This window comes from Ciconia boyciana, chromosome 5 (genome assembly GCF_034638445.1).
Source record: "Ciconia boyciana chromosome 5, ASM3463844v1, whole genome shotgun sequence".
Classification (NCBI taxonomy): Eukaryota; Metazoa; Chordata; class Aves; order Ciconiiformes; family Ciconiidae; genus Ciconia; species Ciconia boyciana.
The window spans coordinates 33,401,495-33,426,194 of NC_132938.1; the positions used below are offsets into that span (position 1 = coordinate 33,401,495).

Below are 24,700 nucleotides of genomic sequence, written 5' to 3' on the forward strand. Positions count from 1 at the left end.
CAGCAGAGTATTCAATGTAATGCTATGGTTCAATATAGTATATAGAAATCCCATGTTGACCACTGCTAAGTGTCACCAAATGAAATGCCCCTAGTGAGGTACAAAGGATGTTTTAATTCTTGTATAATGCTTTTTGGTTTGTTGGGTTTTTTGTTTGTTTGGTTGGTTGTTTTATGGTCCTGAGGCTTGCTTTTTGGCCTCCTCAGTTTTTTTTCATTCTTGCTGTTCAATTAATATTTCTGGGTTTATTGTTTCATAAATTCTTTTCAGAACCACCTTCAAGATAAAGCACTAAATATAAAGCACCAAAAGAACATTCTGTAATTTGTAAATTCTTTTCACTTGCTGCTGGTCTTGGGAGGCATGTCAGTTTTCTCCAGATATCTAGGCTGCACAGGCTGAAAGCATCTTTTCACTGCCATTCAGCCTGTGGACATCCACAGAAACATTTTTCAGACCTGGAACTTTTTCTGTTCTTGCTTTAATTGGGAGAATAGTTTTGTATGTGCTTTATTTTATATTTGATATTCTTTCACCTGCTTAATCAGTATCATGTAGTGTGATTCTTCTTTGTATTGTTTCTTACAGAGTTATTTACATTCCAATCCATGTCTCTCTTTGTCTCTCTTCCTCCCCCCCCCACAGTAATTTGCAGTTGAATCATAAGAGCCCTCAAACTCTTAAACATCTCACTGGATTTACTCATTTTGTTGCCACCTCCTTCATGGTATATCAGCTTTTCAAAAATTCACATGAGCAATTTAACTTCTGGATTTTTCTTTTTTTTATTTAGCTTTGTCCTGTCGTTTTTGCCTGTTCACGGGTGCCCTTCTCAGACAAGATGTTGATCTTTCTTTTCCCCTTTTCTTCTTACTATGTTCTCATCTATGTCTTTCAGGCATCATAGTGCTTTTACATTGAACATATGAATGCTATTACATAAAATTTGGTGTTGACGTCAGTATTGTGCCTTTTTCTGGGTAAATTAATACTAAATACAATTCTAAAATGTAAACCATCTAAGGTTTTTGCTTTTCAACCACTTTTCCAAATTAATAGTTCTTATTTGCAAATTGCTCTCATTTCTGCAAAGCCATGGTCTACTAAAGGAAAGTTCTTCTCTGTTCCTTACCACAAGGAAAGGAAAATTGTTTATCATGAGGTATTGTATCTGTTCTTTCAGATATTTACTTTGTATTTCAGTCCAGTTTGTTAATGAAATTCATTATATGGCCTTTGCCTTTGACCTAAAAGCTTATTTGTCCACAGTGGCCTGTTTATTGTTTTTTTTAATTTCGAAACACTAAATGTGTCATGAAAGTACAACTTTGTTATTTTATTAATTTAGGCACAATAACTGAGCTTTGAACAACTCTGATTTCTGATATTTGTAGAATATGACTCAGCTTATTCTCTCCTTTCTGAGCTAAAAACATACTACAGTTTCACAATTCAGTACTTGTAATATTCTTTTAACTTCCTTGCATACTGTCGTACAAGTGTGAAAGTCTCACATGAACAAGCACTTACTGCATCCTATAGAGAATTTTTCATTTGGCCTCAAATAATTCCCAGGTTTTCTTGTCCCAAATACATGGGCATTCAATGTTGTATTGATTTTTCCTCTTCTAGGTGTTAATTTTAATGACTTCTTTAGTAAAGCTAGAATTTTAAGTATTTCTATATAAGCTTGAATGTAATGGTCATTCTGAAAGTCTGTAAGACTTGTGTTGTTTTTTGCAGTCCTGGAACTTTTCAGTTCTTGACTATTTGAGTGGTTTTTTTCAGAGACAGCTGATGGAAAGAACTTGAAATGAAACTTATCTTACAGCAGTATTTGATTTGTATTCATTGCAGGCTGGAATACTTGCTAAGGATAGCACAGCAAATAGGTCTGAGGTTTTGTGTCACAACATAAAATTTTTAGTGACTGGCTTTTATGGTATATTAAGTTAATGCTTGCCATCATAAACAGAACTTCATAAAATACATCGTCACAAATTTGATAGTTGCTGACGTACAAGATGTTTAATGGCATAGCACATCCATTGAAAAAAATGTTCTCACTCTCATATTCTAATAATTAGGAAGCATCTGCCAGTGTGTTAAACAATGAATTTAAATAAGTGACTCCCATAGCTGCCTTCATAAATCATGAATTCAAAGCATTTGTTATTGTGAAATAAATTCCTATTTGTCAAGTGTATCTACTTTCAAATTTTATATTCTAAACATGGAGTGATTCCTTTGTTCTCAATTTGTCCTGCTAAAGGCTTCATTTTGCTCAGTTTCTACGTCATGTCAGCAGTACTTCTTCCAATGTGCTAACTAGACCTAACACACCATGGAAAAATTTGCTCTTGGCAACACAAACCAATTTTTTTTTAATAACTCAGCTGTACAATTCTGAAAAATACAGGCTTATTCTAGAATATTGTTATAAAGATTAAAAACAGTGCTGGGAAGAAGGTTAACAAGCATATACCTCTTTTCCATTGAGAAAATTTGGGTGTAGATTTGAGTTTTCCATCGTAATGGAAGTTACTGTTAGCTTGTAGAGGAATGAGGAGAAGAAAAGAGAGATTAAATTAAAAAAAATGGTTTTGGAAAAAGAAGAATTAAAGGAGGAGTGTAAATAAGTTTCCCTCAAGTAATGTGTGCCAGCATTAATTCTGTTTTCTTAAAAATTTGATGAGATGTTCTCTTTATCCCAAGAGTAATGTTAATATGTAATGCTGTGCAACGATAGTATGTAATGAACTTAAAATGTCAGTATTTAGAGCTGTAGATCATTGAAATATCTTATTACAACAACATCAGATGATAAGTTATACCTAAATCTGAACAGAATAATAAAACTCTTGCTGTAGTGAAAATATACTTCCCCCTCTTTACTGACTTAAACGTTGATACTTCATGTACTTGCATAGTTTAGTACATAAAATTGTTTTTAATAAAGAATATTCATTTTTAAGGTTTTATTCTGGTTTACTGTCACATAATGACAAAATCCCAGAGGATATAAAATCCAAGGACATGCATGTATATATGTGACTGTATGTGCTATAGGACATGTAGTAAAAAATTGGTTATAAAACAGTGTTTATAAAAATTCAGAGTATTTGAAACAGTTATATTTTTCACACAAATATCATTTTCTTTTTGTTACTATAAAAAAATCCTGAAATACAAATAGCTGAAAGCAAATACATTACTACGAATATTACTTCTCCCTTAATGGCAGCTGTAGCTCCATTCTGTTGTGTTCGTGTTTTGTCAATTAGCTGTCAGTCTTCCTCTCAAGAATAATCCAGTGTTTACTAAAAAGTGTAATTTGAAAGGGGATCAGAGACCCACAGTTGTACTCAAGAGATAAACTTTTCAATTCATGAATCTGTTAGATTATACAGTGTTCACTCGGATACCTCTTTCTAAAGTAAATGTTAAGGTTTATAAATTGATGTACAGGCTGTGCTTCAGATGGTACTAAAAATTACTTTGGCAAGGAAGATTATCATGGTTTTCCTCTCTGGCATGTGTCCAACTACTGAATCATATAGACTTAATTTTTCATGCTCAGTTTTGCATGTCTGGTCATGCCTGCCTAGTATGTCTCACCTTCCTAGTTAATTAGCATTTAAAAGGCAGCATTCCAAATATACAAATATTTCCCCTATACTCGACAAGTTTCTCTGCTATTGCAAATCCAAAAAATGACTTAACCTACTATGGAACTTGCAGTTAGCAGTCATCTGTGAAACCTGTAGTTCAAATAACTTAATATAATCTCTGAACTCTGTGTGGCAGAATTAGGTGAAGCATCCAATTTGCTTGGAATAGGTAACTACATAAAACATAGGATTATACTCACATTCTTCTATTTTTGTTAATTGGATTCCGGCTTTGGGGTAATTTGGGATTTACACCTCCCCTTGCTTCTGCTACAAAGTAAACTTTTTTGTTTGTGTTTCACAGCTGTTTGAATTCAGCAAAGTCTGTTTTGGAGTGTCATAAGCAAAGCTTCTCTTCACTTCTGCTTCCAGCACTAGCATTCAGGTCAAACTACCTTTTTTGCCTCACAGTTTGAAAACCAATTGAAAGAACACTTTGAAATTTCAAAAGAGAAAATATCATAGGTCACGACTAAGAAATTAAAAACATCTCTGAGTTCATAAATATTACCCAAAGGTATAGGTTATTATGATGAAGGCTGTATCCAAAATGGCTGTAATTTCTCTGTCAAAACAAAATGTTACTACAGACCCAGAAAAAAAATGGGAAACTTAAAGGTATAAATATTTTCTGGATATTTACAATCATATGACACTTCACTAGCCTTAGGTTCTAAACCATAATTTAAATAACAGCAACAAAATGAGCTCGGCTGGATGGCTATTTCAGCTTTTCCATCTCTATAATCTAGAAGGAAAACTTTCTTTGAGTCTACTATACAGTAGCTGTCTTTCCTGTGTTACACCATGACCAGTCTTTGTCAGCACACTAATGGTGTGAAGATCATCACGCTTCCACACTGTCTTGGATGAAAGGATTCAGGAGATGGGGTGGGGAAGAAGAGTTCCCACCCTACAACTTGCCGAGGGAAAAGGTAAAGTTATTTAACCATGGTCTTATCTGATTGTCTGGACTTGTGTCATCAGTGCTGCCTAATCCCTATATCGAAAGTAATTATAGGTATGTGGCAGCATCTAGGTGAATATTTTACCTTTGACTCTTATTTTTTTAAAAAAGAAAAAAAAAGCTAAATGACTAATGAGATATATTCCATATTATGCTTAGAGTCAGAATGAGGACAAAAAGTGCAGGGATATTTTAGAGTTCAGAAAACAGTTCTTATTAATAATTTTTGTGTTTGTGATTTTAGGGGAATGCACTTCTTGAAAAACATGTCAAAATCTCTTTTGTTTCCTACTTAGAAGTAGTAACGTAGCTTGGCTTCCATTAAGCATGCAGTCCATACTCCAAAACAATTATTAACAGTTGAACTTTAATTGCAGCTTTTCTTTCACTAGAATCTGGTTTGGTTGTTTGGCTGTAATGAAATGTGTAGGAATGTCAGTTTTCTCTGAGATTTTTTTTGTCCTCTTTCTTAAGTTCATTAAAAAGTTGTCACGTTGTTAATCAAAGCATCACAGCTGCAAAAATTTCCTTTCCTTAGGCAGCTAGGCTAAGCTGTGTCATGTAAAATTCCCGAAACTACCAGAATGCTCTTTCAGAGATCCTGGAAATTGTACCTTCATCTCTGTTAAACTATCTCACGTGGGTACTGTGTGGAATAATGCCCATTAAGAGGGAAGATGTTTGTTGCATGTCAATCTATTAGGTAACTTGGGAATTAAGTGCTATAAGGGTAGCAATGTTTTATTCCTAATGAGAGGTTAAATTCTGTTTTTTTTCTGAAACCCACAAAATAATGATTCATCGAAGGATTGCTGTATCTTCTATCTTCTTATTATTTAGTAATTAATAAATGTGGGAGGAGTCCCTCAGAATAAATTCTTATTCAGCCAGTTGTATCAAAGCCTCTGTATAGCCGAGCAGAGTGATCGCAGTTTCTGGATTTGTGAGATCACCTCTACTAACTAATAGCTTTAATAGCATTTCTAGACACCCTAAATAATGCAGTATAGCTATAAAAACTGTCTAGGGACAACCAAAGCAGCAGCATAAACTAGGATTTGTATACTATTTTAAATTATATCAACTACCATTTCGAGCCAGCTAGTCTGCAAAAGTAGGCAGCATTTCTCCACTTTTGCTCGAGGACTGGGAACCCAGATCATATTCTGTGCTCGGTTGCCAGATGGACTTTGTGGAAGGCAGCCAGCACAGCCTGTTTCAGCCAGCCAGTCCTGTGAACACTAGCTGCTGTCTCTGGACTCTGTTTTGGTTTGGGGCAACTGTGAACACAGCAGTGAGCTCATGGAAGATGTAACTCATATTCATTGAATTAATATATGAGTGAATCAAGGAGTCTGTATGAGACTGTCATGTGTTTCTGTATTATATAAATTTTTTAAAAATTCAACATTAAATATTTCTTAAATAGGATAAAATTTATCCTTAGGTATTAAGTTTCCCATCAAAAGTGGCTGATATGTTTTTATGGTCGTGTTTAGTCAGTGGGAGCCTGAACACCTGCACTAACTCTTACACCACAGATGCTGAGACAGGTGTAAATACATGGAATTTTATTTGTGGGGTCCAATGTTGATTTTCTAGATTATCCTACTACTTTTACAGTGAAGTGCTTGAGCTGAACAAAATCACTAAAAGTGAATAGTCACCACCTTTAGTAATTCTGTCTATTCCTCTTAGCTGTCTATTCCTCTTAGCTGTTTTCTTAGCTGTCCTGGTCTTGGCCTGTAACTGAGCTGGATTGGATTTCATGTAGAGACATTGCTTAGAGCAATTGCTTGCTACGAATATAATGAATTAAATTTTCACCGGAGTGGCATTCTGTTGGCTTATATTTTAGTTGGAGATGTTTACAGAGCTAACAACTGTCTAAAATAAAGTCTTTATTTCAAGTGGGTTAGTGCTAAACTAAAATGTTCCTGTTTCATTGTTAAATAAAATGAAGATCCCTGAAAAAAACTGGCTCAAATAGCTGTCTGCACATTTCTTACTATAGTCATAGATGGTCTTCATTTTGCCAGAAACACAAATTCATTAATTCAGGATTTCTGTTAACAGTAAGTGAGTTTAGATTTATTTCATGTTTAATACTATGTTAAATTTTGAAGCAGTTAAGCATCATTTGCAGATATGCCCTTTTATAACTGGGTATCTACAATAAAAGAATATCTACAATAGAGGAAATTGCCCTATTAAATACTTGCACATTATCCTAACTGTTGGAAATTAATATATCATTAGAATAGTCAGAGGTTTCTTAACTGTTTAGTAAATGAACTGAAGTAAAGACATTTTGTATTTCTTTAGTTTTTGAGATGTTACTTCATATATTAATATATATTAAGTATACATAAATATAAATTACTCAATTTCAGTGTTAAGTTCTTTAAAATAAACTCATACCCACATTACATCCCCTGTCTAAAAAAAGGTTTAAAAATTATTTTGGCAAATCACGTCCATACGCTAACAGATGTTCTAAGTTGGTAGCCATTCTCACACATGTGAACAACTTCGGCCCAAAACAGCATCATCTCATGTTTTTCACATCATTGATCATGATAAGGGCTTTTGAGGGCTGGCTGCTACAGGGAAAATAGGCTACTGTCAAGTACTATCCCCAGCAGATAATAGTATCTTCTATGATGGAAAGAAAACAGGGAATTACATTACGTTTCTATTTTCAGATTTTCACAGACCTGCCTAGGCTAATAACTTCATATGAAGTCCCCTATTGGGTTCTTAAGCAAGTTAAAACACTGATCTGCCTGTATGAACTGAACAGATAATACTATGTAGTAACCAAATAAACATATTTTGAGGGCATTGTTTCAAGTGAAGCTATGTCAAACTAAGCTGTTCTTTAGAAAACATAATATTTAAACAGGCGTAAAAGAGTCAAGAGTCTGAAAGCTAGCGTTTTTTGAGCTGCATAAGATTTTATTCTTAATCTTGCTGGGCAGGGTGCTGCTTTTGAAGTGTTACATAGTTAACATGGAAAAAAACTTGTCTGGAGAAATATGCATATGATCATGAAAACACACAATAAAACGTTAAATTAATATGCCTTGGTGTTTGGTCTCAGTGTTTGCTGTACTGAATGAACTATTTTTTCTCCATAACATGTTTAACCTTTTTCTGCATTCACACTTGCAATGGTAAGGTGTATAAATGGTATTGTGAGAGAATGTTTTAGAACTTTTGTTTTTTAAACACTTAAATACTGATTAAAGTCATGCTACTCCTGGACATTAATTTGAAAACATATAAAAATCTGATGTGATAAAGAATATTGTGGAGTTCATTTTTCCCTCTAAATTAAGAGAAAAGAATGAAAAGAGAAAATTAAGAGAAAAAAGAGAATTAAGAGAAAATTAGAGAAAAGAGAGAATTAAGAGAAAAAGAGAAAAGCTACAATTCTTATAGCTAATATATGTTCTTGGCAAAATTGATGGACTTTAATTGAAATAGGCCATTCTGAAGGCTTAATCGTAATTAATCAATCCATGGCCTTCCATAATGTTCCTCTCTCTGATGAATTTCACCCTGAATGTTAATGTAGTAAAGGAAGACAAATTTATAGTGTTTATCCTATTGGTGTGGAATTCGTAACTCTCTCTCTTTGGGGGCAGTCAACTAGTGTGTTGCTTTACCTTTTTCCATGTATATTAGCTTGAATTTGGCCTGTTGTCTCCTCCACGGGGTAGTCTCCGTCTAGAGGTTTCTTCAACATGCAATCCAAATTCAGCTTATCATTAAGAAGGATAATTACTATCAAAATTGTCTGCTTTTGGTTGGTTTCCAGTACACTTTATTAGATGTGTGTCATGTCTTGTAAACTCAGGACAAGTTATTTCTTAGCTAACCAAAATGGTAGTACTTCATGAAGTAGCTTTGTATGGTATGCTATTACTAAACCCAACTCAGTTTAATCCGGTCCCTCTACCCCAGCATCCATCATTCACGTACTCATGAAAAAATAAACATCATGATGTTTATTTTAGGAAAGAGTACTGGAAAACCTGTAGTCATGCTTCAATTTTGATCTTGGGTACTTCACAAGTTAATTGTATTGCCTTAAGAATTAACATATAACTCACAGAGGCCTTCTTTCCAATTACTTTGTTTCTGTTTTATTTACATTGCATTAACAGAAAGGAAGGAAAGAGCACAGATTACACTTAAGTATTTTACTGAACCATGACAACTATCACTCTTGAAGGGAAATAACAAGCATATGCTGTATTTAGGGAAATTTAAAAATATATTACATTGTTGTTATCCTTGACTATCCTAGTGAGGGATTATATATATGCGCCATCTGCGGTTCAATAACACTAAATATTTAATGAGTTTACAAATAGTAGATAAATATTTAACACAGCTCTGTAGAAATTTGCATGCATTGAACAACTGTTTGTCACTGCCAAAGAAAATGGCCTGATCTGGGGACATGATTATTTCAGTTAGCAATTCAGATTGCTTCTGTGGAATCAGACCTGAGATAGGAGAATGCTAGCATTGGAAAAGGACCCATTGCTCAAAGTGTCAAGTCACTCATGCTTTGGTTCCCTTATTAGTCCTACCAGCGTGGAATTTGCTGTTGCATTCATTGTGTGGCTGCGGTAATTGTGTGGTTGTACAGCTCTCCTGCTCAAACTATGGCCGTATCTCTTCTGATGGCCTTAGCTTTGCATCTCACATGATACTCCCTCTTGATGCCTCTAAAATGAAAAGGAAATACTGAGTTTATTCATGAATTTATTTAAAGCATTTGCCTAGAGCATTTACAGCCGGATAGACTTCACAGAGCTTCCAAATATTAAATGGATTCAATGTCAAAAAGTAGAAAAGATAGCAAAACCAGAAATCTTACTTCTCAGTCCCTTAATAGTTTGTAGCCTCAAATAAAATTTCATGAGAATATGTGCCTTGCATGTAGGTGATTCAGCAATCTTCTTATAGAGGTAAAGAAGTATGAAAATAAAGAAACCTCACGTGTGACCAGATCCTTTATTTTGGTTGTATGGATGTAATTTCAAGAACTTCGCCCAATTAAAAGCTGCTGTGGAACCACAAAAAATTATAGAGAAAACTGTTCGCGAACTGTTGAAAAGCTAATTTGTCAAAATTCCTCAAAAAAATACTGTCTTTAAATATATTCTATTTTAGGTAAGTATAAGCCACAGATGGCCATGAATTTCAAAATTTGATGAGTCAATGGCCATTGCAGTGTACACAACTGGTGTGTGTGGGTATATTTGCATAAATATGTATCCATACAAATATAATCTATGCTTCGAGTGGCCTCACAGTGTCATCATATGCCTGTAGGGAAAAACACAAGGACAAATGCCACACAGTTCTCACTATTCTCTTGTCAAGAAAAGCTGTTTGCCATCATTTTTGCATTAAGTACTGGTCTTCTGTCTGAAAACTTCTACTCTGATTATTGTCTGTTGTTTAGAATGTAGGTCTGAAAGTTCATTACGGAAAAAACACACCCTGTAGTTCCTTCGTGAAGTGGTTATGATCCATTCCTCATTAGAAATGGGGAGAGGTACTGTCATAAACTCAGGTGATTCACATTATGTTGTCAAATGCAAATTATTTTGGTTATCCTTCATCACTGGAACAGTCTCTCACTGTCTTCATTTCTTCACTACCATTGCTGTGGCCCACAGCTATGAAGGAGATATAACATGCTGCCGTTTTGAGTATTTGGAGAACAATGTCTGGGGGAAGCAATTTTAGGAGCCTATTGATCACACACAGTTAGATTTATTACTAGGTAACTTGAAAGAATAATCTACCTAAGGACATTTGTAATAAAACAAAGAAGTTAGCAGTTAAAATTATTTTTTTTTTTTTAAGGACAATACTGGACAGTAAACATCTGCCTTATTTAACATTTTAACTAAACGGCTTTCAACTAGCTCATTCTCTCTCTAAGTTAACCTGAAATCTCTTGCCCTCTCAAATAAAGATGAAGATTTTTATTTTTTTTTTAACTTTAAGCTGGCTACTCACTTTGCTTTTATCCATTTCTGTCCCCTCTCTGGGGACAGAGCAGTAGTTAATGATTGTCTCTTACTAGCTTTTTGATATACACGTCATGTTTCCAGAACTAAATCAAAGAATTTCCACTTCCTTGCAAGCAAAGCTATGCCTTTAGCAACTCACATTTAAGGAAATACAGTTACAACATTAATCCCTACAAGATGTTTAGCCAGAAATTCATCTTCATCAGCTACTTTTCAAATTATAGTCTCTGATTCAGGTCTTCTAGGTAGGTTTTGTTTGTTTCAGGTTGTGGTTTGTTTGATTTTGGTTGGTTCAAGTTTCAGCATTTGCAAATAAACTGTATCTAGTCTATGTTTTTTTCTTTATACTGAGTATCAGGTGGTAGCTAGGACTCTATCTGTCATCTAATTAATAGTAATAATGAGAATACCTTTGTTTTCATGATTTTGTCTTCTTAAGGACTTAATCTTTTGAGAGACTAGTCTGGTGATGCATTCCGTACCTTGAAAGCTTCTCAAACAGCTCCTGGAAAAGCTTCAAATGAAAAAATCCTGAGACAAATATACATATTTTACATCATGCAATAAGACTAATTACTTTGGGAATTTAACAAACAGGCAAGCAAAGATTTCTGATTGAAAATGTCTTTCCAATAGCTGTATCCTTGTTATATCATTGTGATACCAACCCTCCTAATAAATTAGATCAAATCACCATACTGCTGCTGTAACGTAAAAACTTGCCTTCTCAGGTAGACAAGACTTAAGTTATTTTAATCAGAATATGATTTTTAAAATATTAACAGTCTAATTAGGTTTTATAGCTTTTAGTCTTTTCTTTGTGTTTTTCAGCTTTGCATTGTAAGTAGTCTACATGTACAGCATTGCCAGCTGGGTTTAGCTGTTGCAAACTCTAATCATCCTCAGATTGAGAAAAAATTTTTCAGTCAATTTTGCAAGTATGAATAACTAATGAAAAGTCATGCTTGAAATTTTCAGAGTTGAGAGCATATTGGCTGGCATTTTTAAAAACATCATTAATGTATGGATTTGACAGCTAGACAGTTATGAAACTGTCCTGTTTCATTAACACAATTCTTTGTAGTTACTTGATATTCCCAAGTGAAACCAGAAGTCACACAAACTTTAATGATATTTTTAAACAGTAACTATGCTGGGTGATGATGACTAGCACCTAAAATGTGATTCCTCCCCAGTGTGGGACAGATTTATGTCATCGGAAGCAGTAGCATAAAATTTACTTTTTTTGGAGGTGAGACTTTTCCTCCCTATTAGGATGAAAACTAAACAATTTAATGTCAGTAAACTATTTTGAGGAAAGGAATAATTTCTCTGCATGCGTATGGTTTATGTACATATTTTGGATTCTGTTCCTTCAATGGTGTTATGGTGAATTAAATTGCTACCATAAAGAGAAAATAATTTACTTTAACAAAGTATAAAGCATGTCAATAAAAATGATATCTCTCATCTAGATGTTTTACAAATACAGAAGGCATTTATAGTCTTAGGAGTCATGTGACAACCAGTTTTATTAATTTGTTATAATAATGTTGTCTCTTTAACGTAGACTGGATTTCTTTAGATCCTAATCTGCATTTTTATACAATTTAGCATGTGTATAGAGAAAGACTAGTAGGGATTATGTATATATGCATATAGATATTTAATAACTAAATAGTGCTACTAGACCCTGTTACACTTTTCTGATGAAAGGCCTGCTTTTTATTTCAGTTCACATTGTATTAACAAATACAGTATATATTGTAATCATTGTAAGCTTTAGACTTTAACTTGGTGCTATGATTGTGAGAAGAAATAGACGCTTACCATTCGTTAGGCACACTTGAATCCAGATCCTGCAAGTGTATATGTATGCCTACAAGTATATATATATATATTTTTTGCCTTAGCTGCATGAGAAATAATGACAGAGTGTCACTATTTGCAGGACTGCGGTCACAACTGAGTCAGAGTACACAACCTATTAAGCATTTTAACTTCATCATCAGTTTTTGTTAAAGTGAAATATTCCTATTTCCTTCCTTTGCTTAATATGTGTGTGTGTGTGTGTGTGTATAGCCCTAGTGAGATTTATAAGAGGCCCTGCAAAAAAATCAAGAAATACAGATTGGCTCGTCATCATATCATACTGCAATGAGATGTTGAGATATTCTTTTGAGATCAATGATTTTTATCTTGTTAAAGAAAAAGGATATCTTCTTTGAGAGATGGAATCTTTAGATCCATGAAGTTCTTGCCTGGTTTAGCTTTGAATTGGTTATTTGAATGAGCATAATATAATTGAATTTTGAAAACAATAGATAACCATATACTGAGCAAAAACTTTTATCATATCTTATGAACTACATGTTCTGACAGTGCATCAGCCAGAATTTAACCAGTGTGGATGAAGGCTTTTTTTTGTATGCTGAAGCATCAGAGTATTTCAAATCTGAATTGTTCTGAATCTTGACAAGCATGGTATTCAGGCAGAATTATTCAGAGTAAAATGAATGAAAGCAAAGCGTATGAGTTAAAAAATAAACAAACTAACAAAACTCTGAATCTATAAGGAGGGCAAAAAGTTTTCTTTTTCTTTACCTTAATAAGAGTGAGCATTTTTCTTTCTATTTAATTGGCGTCAAAATTGTATCTATGCCTAAGAAGAATGTGTATAAATAATACTTTGAGAACATGAATATATTTAATTTCATGTAGAATATTATGACAAGCTATACTCCATGTTTGTAATTGATGTAATAGAGGAAGAGAGAGAATCTCCCTCATTTTATGCATGTTTGCAGTCCTTCAAATTTTTGCTTCCTTTTTTGCTACCATAGCTAGTTAACAATAAACACTAACAACTTCTGAATAATATGCTATATGTTCTTAATAATAAATGTACAAAATGAGCCCATTAGCATTAATTATCGGGGGGGAGTAGACTGTTAGGTTTGCATTTATGATTAACATTTGTGATTGCTTTTACTACAATCCCATATAAACAAGGTATTTTATGAATTAGGGTTTTTTATGGACACAATTGTACATTCTTGGAGAAAGATGGAATAGACTTTGTATGAAGAAACTTCACTCAATCTGAGTAAGACTAAAGTAGAATGATTTTTTTAAAGGCAAGGTTCAGTTTTCACTTTTGTAAAAACCGTGCTGAGGCATGTTGTTGATTTCATCACCTCCCTTCTAAAAAATTGTGTCTCCTGAGCAAATAAATGCATGTTCTTTATTCCACACTAGCAAGTAGTGTGAAAGAGTCCAGCATAATGCACTCATGTATGAAACATTACATTCACTGTATATATGTGCTTTGCCTAAATATGCTATTTTTAACACTCCTTTTTACTAAACATACATACATAAACTGTGCTGTTAACTTGTAGCTGTTGCTGTCTGTATTTTTCTGCAAAACAGGTTTTATTTTGATTCTCACATATCCAATTCTGCCATTTTCATTGGAGTTCTTTGTTTTAAAGAGGATTGTATTTCATTTTTATTTTACAGAGTTACATACATGGAAGCAGTCAGGCTCAGTTTGTTGCAGAATCACATATTATTCTTCTGCTGAGTATCCTTCAAACTGGTGATGAATAGAAAAAAAGCAAGCTGAGGCACAGTGTGCTGTTAAGTAAAATTGCTCTGAAAGTGAATATCATTGAACTTTTGAGCAGGTATTGTATTTTGGCTTACTTACTATATGTTTAAATAAATATTCAATGTTGTTGCTATTTACTGCCAAGTAAAGCTGACATTACTTTTCACTAATATGTACCTTGTTATTTCCTTTGTTACTCTTATGCCTGGTTACTAATCTTAATGTTTTTCCTTTCAGTGTTATCTTTTCAGTAGCAGAAACTAATTTTCTTCTCTTTTTCACTCTTTATTATAAAATTTAAAAATTCAATGTTAAAAATTATTTTATTTCTTTTAACTGACAAGGAGAGCAAACTGAAATTTACTAAACATACATAAAGATGATTTGCCCTCCAGTAGTCTTTGGTTTTGTTTTCTTTTTCCCACCTAATCTTAACAGTTTACTACTACTTCTTGAAACAAATAACCCAATCCCATTTGTTCTGACATTCTCTCCTCCAGAAAGACTCTGAGACCTGCTTTTACTGTTTCATTCTTACTGAGTCAGAGCAAATTTTTTTTTTTTTTGTGAATATGTCTTAATAATCTGTAAGAAAAACTCATACACTGTCTGGTTTCTTTAAACCCTGCTTCTAATCAGCTTTGTTCATTGAGTGAAAACTCTAGCCACCATTAACCACTATTAAAATACAGTCGTTCCATCACAAATACCTTCTTCTAAGGAGAGAACAAGAGGAAGAAAATAACATTTCCCAATTTGAAGTAATAGCCAGATATCAGAGTTTGATGATTGTAGCTACTCTCTTCTTCTCCCCCTGAAGTTATGTTAGCTTAGATCCTGCCCTTCCTCTGGCTTCCCTTTCTACCTTCATCTTTGGCATTTAATATCCAAAGAGAACACTGTCATTACATCTTTTTGCTTCATTACATTCCTTTGCCTGGCATCAATTTTGCTACCAGTGAAACCTTATTTGCTCCATAAATAGTCATCACAAATTTAATTTCAAAGTTATGCTCATATTTTGCAGAGTAAATGCAATATTCGCAATTGAACTGGAATACTGTGTCCAGTTCTGGGTCCCCCAGTACAGGAAAGATGCAGAGTTACTTGAGCAAGTCCAGCAAAAGGCCACAAAGATGATTTAAGGGACCGGAGCATCTCTCCTGTGAGGAAAGGCTGAAAGAGCTGAGACTCTTTAACCTGGAGAAGAGAAGGCTCTCGCGGGGATCTTATCAACGTGTATAGATATCTGATGGAGGAAATGAAGGAGACAGACTTTCTTAGTAGTGCCATCTGACAGGACAAGAGGCAGTGGGCCCAAATTGAAAAACAGGAAATTCAATCTGAAGACAAGAAGACACTTCTTACTGTGAAGGTGGTCAAACTCTGGAGCAGGTTGCCCAGAGGGGCTGTAGAGTCTCCATCTGTGAAGATATTCAAAACCCGACTGGACACAGTTCTGGGAAACCTGCTCTAGCAGGTTGCTTGAGCAAAGAGGTTGGATTAGATCATCTCAAGAGGTCCCTTCCAATCTCAACCATTCAGTGATTCTGTAAATTCTCTAGGTTTTACATCATACCCTAATTAATGTTGTGTCAAAATCACATTGTATTTGTTAAAGTTTTGGAAGCACATTTATTTGTTCATTAGTTCTAAATTGGGCTCCTTTTCTTGGGAAGAGAGAGTTAAAGATAAATAGCTTTACCTGAAAACTGCTAAGTCAAAACTCAGTGATTATTAATTTAATTGCTACATTTTTTTTAAAGTACACAGAGACAGCTATTAAGTTTCAGATAAAAAGTTTCTTCTATAAGAGATAGTACACATCTTATTAGTGTCATCTTCACGCTTTCTTTTGTATAGCCACAATTTATTTTTTAATGTTTTTTGTTTTTCCCAAACTGCCACAATTTAAACAAATCTGTTATCTAAAACAAATCCTGTTGTCTGCTTGAGAATGGGAAAAGTAAACCCAGAAACCAGCTAAGATTAAAAATAAACAAAACTTTTGTTCATGACATATTTTGTTTGTCTGACTTGGGCATGAAAGTGATATCTTTTTGTTGGCAGAGACTGTGTTTAAACCGGGAAGTTGGCATTAAAGCAGCTGGCTGAAAGAATCCTTTCAGTAAGGTTGTCCATTGCCACTTGCAAAAAGAATTCTCTAAGGTTTCATTTCATGGCTCAATACTGTTGACCTGAGTTTTTGGTCACATACAAATTTCCTAAGTGACACGAAATCTTGACAGATTTTAACAGTTATGCATGAAAGAATTAAAATTTCTTTATCCTTTCAATGTTGGTAGTAAATATTAGCTGCTTCATTGCTTCTTCATTATTTGTTTATTCAGGAAATGTTGATAGAAAATGTGGGAATTAGGAAAAAAGTATGCCAGATTGATAAACAGTAGTACATTCACTTTATCCTTTAAAGTTTAAAAGATGCATTGAATTTTAAAACAAGACATTACTATGCTGGTAGTGTACATGCTTCATTTGGTTGCTTCTTTTCCCTTTGTAGTAGTAAGAACAAGGACAAGGTTGTCACTTCTTGCTAGATGTTGAAATGCAATGTGTTTCTCTATAAAGTGAATTTTTAATACCTGTGATGAGAAAATATGAACTTCTATTGCATTTCTATACTTGCTTTTAGATAGTATTTCTACCCAGCCTGCTAGATTATTTCCATATAAAGATCTGGTGTTTTTTCCAGAGCTGTAGCTATATAATTAGGACATGGGTAAGAAGAACTTGTGAAGATGTCAAATATTCAGTTCCAGTTACATTATAAAGCAAAATTAAATTCAGTAAAATCTGTACAATGTTACTGATTACACACTAGGTCTATGCCCCAAATTTTTATATTTTAAACAAGTAGTTTTAGTCCTAACAGATGGTTACTACATCTCCGTAGTAACACAACAGAAGTCACTGTAATAATACAGCATGTACAATGTTACATCAGTAAAACAATTCTGAAAAAAAAAAAAGCACTTTGATTATTTTTGTACTTAATTTTATTTCTATGATATGTTTTCTAACAGCCAAAATACTGGTATTGCATTTAGCAGCAGGTCAGACTAGCTGAAATGAGTTAGATTTAACACTTTCTGAAGACTTTAAAAACTCACACTAAGCAAGCTCCTCAGAACAAGGAGGCATTCTTTCATTTCCAAAGTCCCAAACGGGGTTCTGATTAATTCTGAGGCTCCTTGGAGGTGGCTGATGGGGGCCATCTTACTGAGTCCACAGTATCTTATACCACGGGTGAAGTTTCCTTTTAGAAATAGAAGAAGAAAATCACCATATTTCAACATAGACCTTGTTGAATTCCAGGCTGCAGAACAGTGAATAAAAATTTGAGTAGGCTTTTAAAATCTGAGTGTGGTGGGTCGACCCTGGCTGGAGGCCAGGTGCCCACCAAAGCCGCTCTACCACTCCCCTCCTCAGCTGGACAGGGGAGAGAAAATATAACGAAAGGCTCGTGGGGCGAGATAGGGACAGGGAGAGATTGCTCATCAATTACCGTCGGGGCAAAACAGACTTGACTTGGGGAAATTAATTTAATTTATTACCAATCAAAATTGGAGTAGGATAATAATGAGAAATAAAAACTGAATCTTAAAACACCTTCCCTCCCACCCCTCCCTTCTCAACTTCACTCCCAATTTCTCTGCCTCCTCCCCTGCAATGGCACAGGGGGACGGGGAATGGGGGTTGCGGTCAGTTCATCACACGTTGTCTCTGCCACTCCTTCCTCCTCAGGGGGAGGACTCCTCACACTCTTCCCCTGCTCCAGCGTGGGGTCCCTTCCACGGGAGACAGTTCTCCATGAACTTCTCCGACGTGAGTCCTTCCCACGGGCTGCAGTTCTTCACGAACTGCTCCAACGTGGGTCCCTTCCACGGGGTGCAGTCCTTCAGGTACAGTCTGCTCCAGAGTGGGTCCCCCACATAGGATCACAAGTCCTGCCAGCAAACCTGCTCCAGCATGGGCTCCTCTCTCCACAGGTCCTGCCAGGAGCCTGCTCCAGCATGGGTTTCCATGGGGTCACAGCCTCCTTTGGGCGCATCCACCTGCTCTGGTGTGGGGTCCTCCACAGGCTGCAGGTGGATATCTGCTGAACCGTGGACCTCCGTGGGCTGCAGGGGGACAGCCTGCCTCACCATGGTCTTCACCATGGGCTGCAGGGGAATCTCTGCTCCAGCACTTGGAGCACCTCCTCCCCCTCCTTCTTCACTGGCCTTGGGGTCTGCAGAGTTGTTTCCCTCACATATTCTCACTCCTCTCTCTTCTGACTGCTGCTAGTGTTACACAATTTTTCTCCCTCTTCTTAAATATGTTATCCCAGAGGCGCTACCACCATTGCTAATTGGCTCGGCCTTGGCCAGTGGCGGATCCATCTTGGAGCCAGCTGGCATTGGCTCTGTCAGACATAGGCAAAGCTTCTAGCAGCTTCTCACAGAAGCCACCCCTGTAGCCCCCCACTACCAAAACCTTTCCATGCAAACCCAATACACTGAGAAACAGAACTTTATGTAAGAAGTAGCCCTCGTAATTCTGATATTCTTTTTACGTTATGAAGTGAGGATTTATAGATCTTTCAGACTGACTTGCCCAAGCTAGTTCTAGACTGCATTGGTTGAGGTGAAATGGTTGTGTCATCCAGAGCATGTGGAGACACCGAACTGGCTGACTACAGAGGCGACTCCAGTCAAACTCCAGCACAGCATGGCATCACTGCCTTTCTGCTTGTTCAAGGAGCATTTTAGTCCAGAACAGTTTAGCTCTACCCTGCCAAGACAGAGATCTCATCTACCTAAACCAAATCCACAGAGTTGGCTTGGCATCCCAATGCAATTTTCCCATTAGTGGGAATGCAATACAAAGTCCCTGGTTGCCCATGCTCAAGCTGATCCAGAGTTGATAAGCTTTGCTGCACACACACTGATGCCTGTGCAGTCACTCATATGGCACTCAGGAACAGGCTGTTGTCTCCGGTATGGAGTAAATACATAGAGCTGATATCCAAAAGTGTGCCTGAGCTAATAAAATTGTGGGTGAGCACCTAGCAGAGAACAGTGAAAGAACGTGTTTGGACATGATGGTGCTTGTTATATTATACACTTCTGTGACTTTCAGGCTATTACTACTCTGAAATTTTGAGGGGTTTCTGTTATGCTGACAACATGACTGTTACTCAGTTTTGTTGTTATTTGGCTCCCCTTTCTCTTGTCTTGGTGAGTTAACTTCAAGAAATAATCATGGAAATCATATAAATGTTGGTTGAAAGGGACCTTTGAAGATCACATACTCCCGTCTTCCTCTTAAAGCAGGTTTATTACCAACACTGGATCTGGTCTTCCATGTCTTTGTCTAGTGCAAGTGTTTAAAAACTCCAGGGATGGGGATTGCATAATCTCTCTGGGCAGTTACAGAAGTGAAGTTGTTCCTAATATCCAGTCTGAACCTCCCAAGCTGCAATTCATGGCTCCTGCTGTTGTGTATAACAATCTTGTCTGTCACAAGGTTTTGGCTTCCCTTTGGATTTTTTGCCAGTCTTGTAGAATTAGTGGAGTCTTCAGTGATGTTTTCATTCAAAAAAGAACAGAACATTCTATGGCATAGAATAATGTGATCCATTATGTTTTAGCTTTTTTATTGCTTAGGAAGAAAACAAAAGGCAAGGTTTGCTTTTATTCATGCTACTTTCAGCTCATTCCTAGCCATAGATTGGCAGGTAATTATTTTTTTTTTTTTGCATAGAGTGAGTGCTTTAATATTTATTTCCAGAGAAAAAGTAATACTGAATAACAGTTAGGTATAATTTAATTTGAGGTTGCATGTAATCATCCATAAAAATATGCTGATCTTTTAAATATTTGCTTTCAGTTTTCTTTGAAATTGACCAACTTTGATTTCCTTCCCAGGAGCAACAGAACCTTGTTATCATTTGCAACTGAGAAGGAAGTTTTATGTAATATATAACGGTATTTATCCCCACATCAGCCTGATGATCACTGCTTCAAGCAACTGGATGTAATTTGCACACATAATAATTTGGGGGGTTATGGGACTTTCCTGTGAAGTAGAAAAGTTATCAAAAAGTCGTCACTGAAATGGACATATAAATGCTGTAGAATAAATATGGCAGACAGTACAAACAAAAATTATTTAAAATAAGAGCATGGAATAGATTTTATTTAAACAGAAATCTTTTTTTGTTAAATGGATATGGAAGTGGTAACTTATGTGGAGCTATCAACATGCTAGACATTGTGTAGCCTGTAATGCAAGGTTTTTGCTTTTGATGAGTTTGAATATCTCTGAGGACCCTAGGACTGCATAATTTACAGATGAATAACTTTGTTCACATGAGTAATCCTGGTAAGACACTCTATTTGCTGGCTAGATATCTAATTCTACCAAATAAAAAGAGCATATATCTAAACACATTATGATTTAACAATAAAGTTTAGCATCTTCTTAAGTTATCATCACAGTTTACATCTATGTGTATAAGTGCAGCAATGACTGTTAAGAAGATAGTTAGAGAAGGCTTGTGCAAAACAAAACATCCAGCCATAATGAATGATTTAGGGATTTTTGAGCCAGATCTTGCATTCAGAATATTATAGCTCCTAGCCACCAATGAATACACTCTTATTTCTTTTTAATCCTTTTTTGAATTAATTATGGCACAACATTCTATAGCAATACATTTTCAGTGTTAACTTCATGTAGTATGCAGAAATTACTCCTTTAGGATGTTTTTTTAGCCTAAAATTTGCACGATAACTCTATTGTGTGACTTGATTTAATAAGTCATGGGAAATAGTCCTTTCTCTTTTTTCTTTTTTTTTTTTCTTTTTCCTTCTACTGGGGGCTTTATAGAATTAGCAATATAAATTTCTCTTTCTTTTCTTCTTTCAAAGTTGAAAAATTCTACTCTTTCCTCATGCAGAAGATGTTCCAGGCTGCTGGTGTCTATTCTTGCAACCCTATCCTGACAGAAATGGGGTCATAAACAATAAGATTCAGCAGAAATGATAAGGTATTTATTACCAAAAAAAAAGTGCAGGGTAGGTCGACATTCTTGGAGAGACAAAGAAGAGGAACTAAAGACAAGGATATTGAAGTACAGTTGCTAGAGTTGGGGAGGATAGAGTTACTAAGAAGACATAGAGGCAGAATAGATATAACTGTGGAATTAAGAGCTGTCATTTTCTAAGAAGAACAATGTGAAGTAAACTACACAATCAGTATTACTGTTGTAATTAATTATAGTTGAATACAGATAGAGTATGTTGACTGTTGTAAACTGAACAGCCATTGGAGTATGCAGTGTTGAGCTATAAATATGGCTCTGGGTGTGAAGATACAGCAAGAAAGATAAGGAATAATGAGGTTGGATAGGCTGTGTTGAAGTTGAAATATTTCTTAAATTCTTTCATTTCTCCCTTTGGTAGACACTAATTAGTACTTCTAATGAATGTCCATTTTCATCAAGTTTTTATGTCACTCCCTGGAGAAATAAAACTGATTTCAATGTAATGTGTCATATTTTTTTTTCCTTTTGCAGTAACAGTGAATCTTTTTTATATGAGTAAGTTTAAAAGTTACAGTAAATATTTTCATTATCAAAAGAGTTTCAGTTATTAAGCAAATTATTTGTTGTACTGGAAATAAATCTAAACCATTATTATAGGGATTAACAGTTACTATTAACCTGATAATTTTTCTTATTATTACTATTAAACTTAGTTAATTTTGATGCTGATAAAACACATGTACCTAAGTAAAAATGGAAATGTCTTTTCAGTTTGTTAATTTGAATTCCCAAGGCAGAGTTTAATGTGACAGCTGTGTAGGTGGATATGAGATGTTGATTGAGATGGAAAAATAAATTTGATTGGTTACAAAGAAGACGACAAATCTTTTCTGTAGCATTAAAATTACACCTATTATGAAAGACATTTCCTGTCCTACAGAGTGAATTTAAATGAAGTGTATTAAGTGCCTCTTTGGTGTAAGGAAACTTAACCACATAATGAATTTAAATGGGAGATGTCTTTCTGTGTGTCAGTAGGGCTCGTGCAAAGTCACTGAGCATAAGAACCTGAAATTTTGAGTCAAAGTCAGTAGAACAATACTCATTTAGCTCTTGGTAGTAAGACTATCAGTCGTGCATAATGGAATCAAATTCTGTTCCCCTGAGATTATGTAAAAGTGAATTATGATGACAACTAAAGCAGTGAGATAAGGTTTTTGTATGCTTGATCTTAAGGATAAGAAAAAAGGAAAGAACACCACAGTGGAAAAAGATAGAACTAAAAGCACAAAATTATAGCATATTTAAGCATGCTTCTTAATTAACAATGGAAATTAACATCCAAAGCAGCAAAACATACTGCACGTTTTCTATTCTTTACTTGCGTTATCCACCAATACTATCCATTAACCTTGTAGGCTCTTCTGGCTCTTCTGGAGGCTGCCTGACTCCTCCTAACTGTCATGAAGCATAAAGAAATGATAGCTAGAAAAATAAAGAAATTTCCCTCCATTACCTCATTCTCCTACTGCCTGATGTTAAAATAATTCATAATATGACCTTTTAAGAAAGATACTTAAGTCTCTTAGATGCCAGAGAGATACGCAGAGACCTTAAATTTACGGCTGGGCATTTGTCAATGCAACATACAACATAATTCTCTTTCATCAGCTGATTGAATGATACTGGATTTGGTGAATTACCTTCAAATATGGCATGTGTCCTCTGTATGAAATTACCAACTCTGTAGTTCAGTGATTTTTTCCACCATTTTCAATTTCTGGCTCTAAAATTTTCCAGTGGAAGTGCAGATCCCTGTGAAGCAAATTTAGCTGTCAGCTGCTCTGGCAATGGCCCCATTTTTATTTGCCCTTTGCAAATACCTCACTGTCCACAGACCAAGAGGCATTCACTGACTGCAGGCTGAAGACAACAGCATTTTTAAGGGTTTCTTTAGGCATCAATTAATAATTTTTATGGTTATTTTAATTGTTAAGAAACATATTTGTTTGAGTGGCTAAAAGATGCAGAAACATAGTCCAAAGTTAAACGTTTTAACTTTTGAATCCACAGATAGCTTTTACTAAATTGAATAGTCCTCAAGTGCATTCAGCTAAGAATAAACTGTGTCTATTAAGATACTGCACAGGTCTTTAACAATGAAGGAAAGTATAATGCCAGCCTAGAGTCATATTGATGATGATTTATGATGTAGAAAAAGAATGTGTGATGTTCTTAAAAAGATTTATAGGTGCTTAGAGAAAGCAAGAGAGATAGTGTATGTGCATGTGGAAGGATCAAGTGTCTACTAACAAACAGATGAGACAACATACTAAAACAAGTCTAGTGTTTGAAATAAAGTGCTTGAAAATAAGGTAGATGTTTGGAATAAAGTGTTAGAATAGTGAGAGAAAATTATATAGCGTCATAAATACTTATAAAGAGCTCAAATGTAGTTTGTTTTAGGCAATGTATCTGTGTTTAAAAGTTAAGAAATGAAGCTATTAAGAAAAATACATTCAATTATTTTAATCTCTGCTTAACGTTAAGGAAACTAAAGTACTGTTATACATCTACCTGCTCTGGAGATGTGTATACTTCTGTGATTTAGAATCATAGAATAGGTTGGGTTGGAAGGGACCTTAAAGATCATCTAGTTCCAACCCCTCTGCCATGGGCAGGGACACCTTCCACTAGACCAGGTTGCTCAAAGCCCCATCTGACCTGGCCTTGAACACTTCCAGGGAGGGGGCATCCACAGCTCCTCTGGGCAACCTGTTCCAGTGCCTCATCACCCTCATAGTGAAGAATTTCTTCCTTATATCTAATCTAAATCTACCCTCTTTCAGTTTAAAGCCATTACCCTTGTCCTATCACTACCTGCCCTTGTAAAAAGTCCCTCTCCAGCTTTCTTGTAGGCCCCCTTCAGGTAGTGGAAGGCTGCTATAAGGTCTCCCCAGAGCCTTCTCTTCTCCAGGCTGAACAAGCCCAACTCTCTCAGCCTGTCTTCATAGGAGAGGTGCTCCAGCTCTCTGATCATCTTTGTGGTCCTCCTCTGGACTCGCTCCATCAGGTCCATGTCCTTCTTATGTTGGGGGCCCCAGAGCTGAACGCAGTACTCCAGGTAGGGTCTCACAAGAGCAGAGTAGAGGGGCAGAATCACCCCCCTCGACCTGCTGGTCGACCTGCTGATTTGTGTGTCTCTAGGCAAGAAAATTTGTAGAGACAAATTAGAAAATGTAAATAAGGTTAGAAAAAAATATTTATTTTGTACAGTGGAAAACCACACTATAAGAATTTGCGAGATGGACAGGACTAACCCTGAAACTCCATCAG

The 24,700-nt window shown here is 35.6% G+C and overlaps 1 protein-coding gene across 1 annotated transcript in view; it reads left to right on the plus strand.

The window, feature by feature from the left end:
- The window catches only part of TUSC3 (tumor suppressor candidate 3), an 88,113-nt gene that overhangs the window by 46,506 nt on the left and 16,907 nt on the right, over positions 1-24,700 (plus strand). Inside the window, exon 6 of the mRNA XM_072861904.1 lies at positions 14,223-14,286. Coding sequence (XP_072718005.1) covers positions 14,223-14,286 — 64 coding nt within the window. The remainder of the gene's footprint in view (positions 1-14,222; positions 14,287-24,700) is intronic.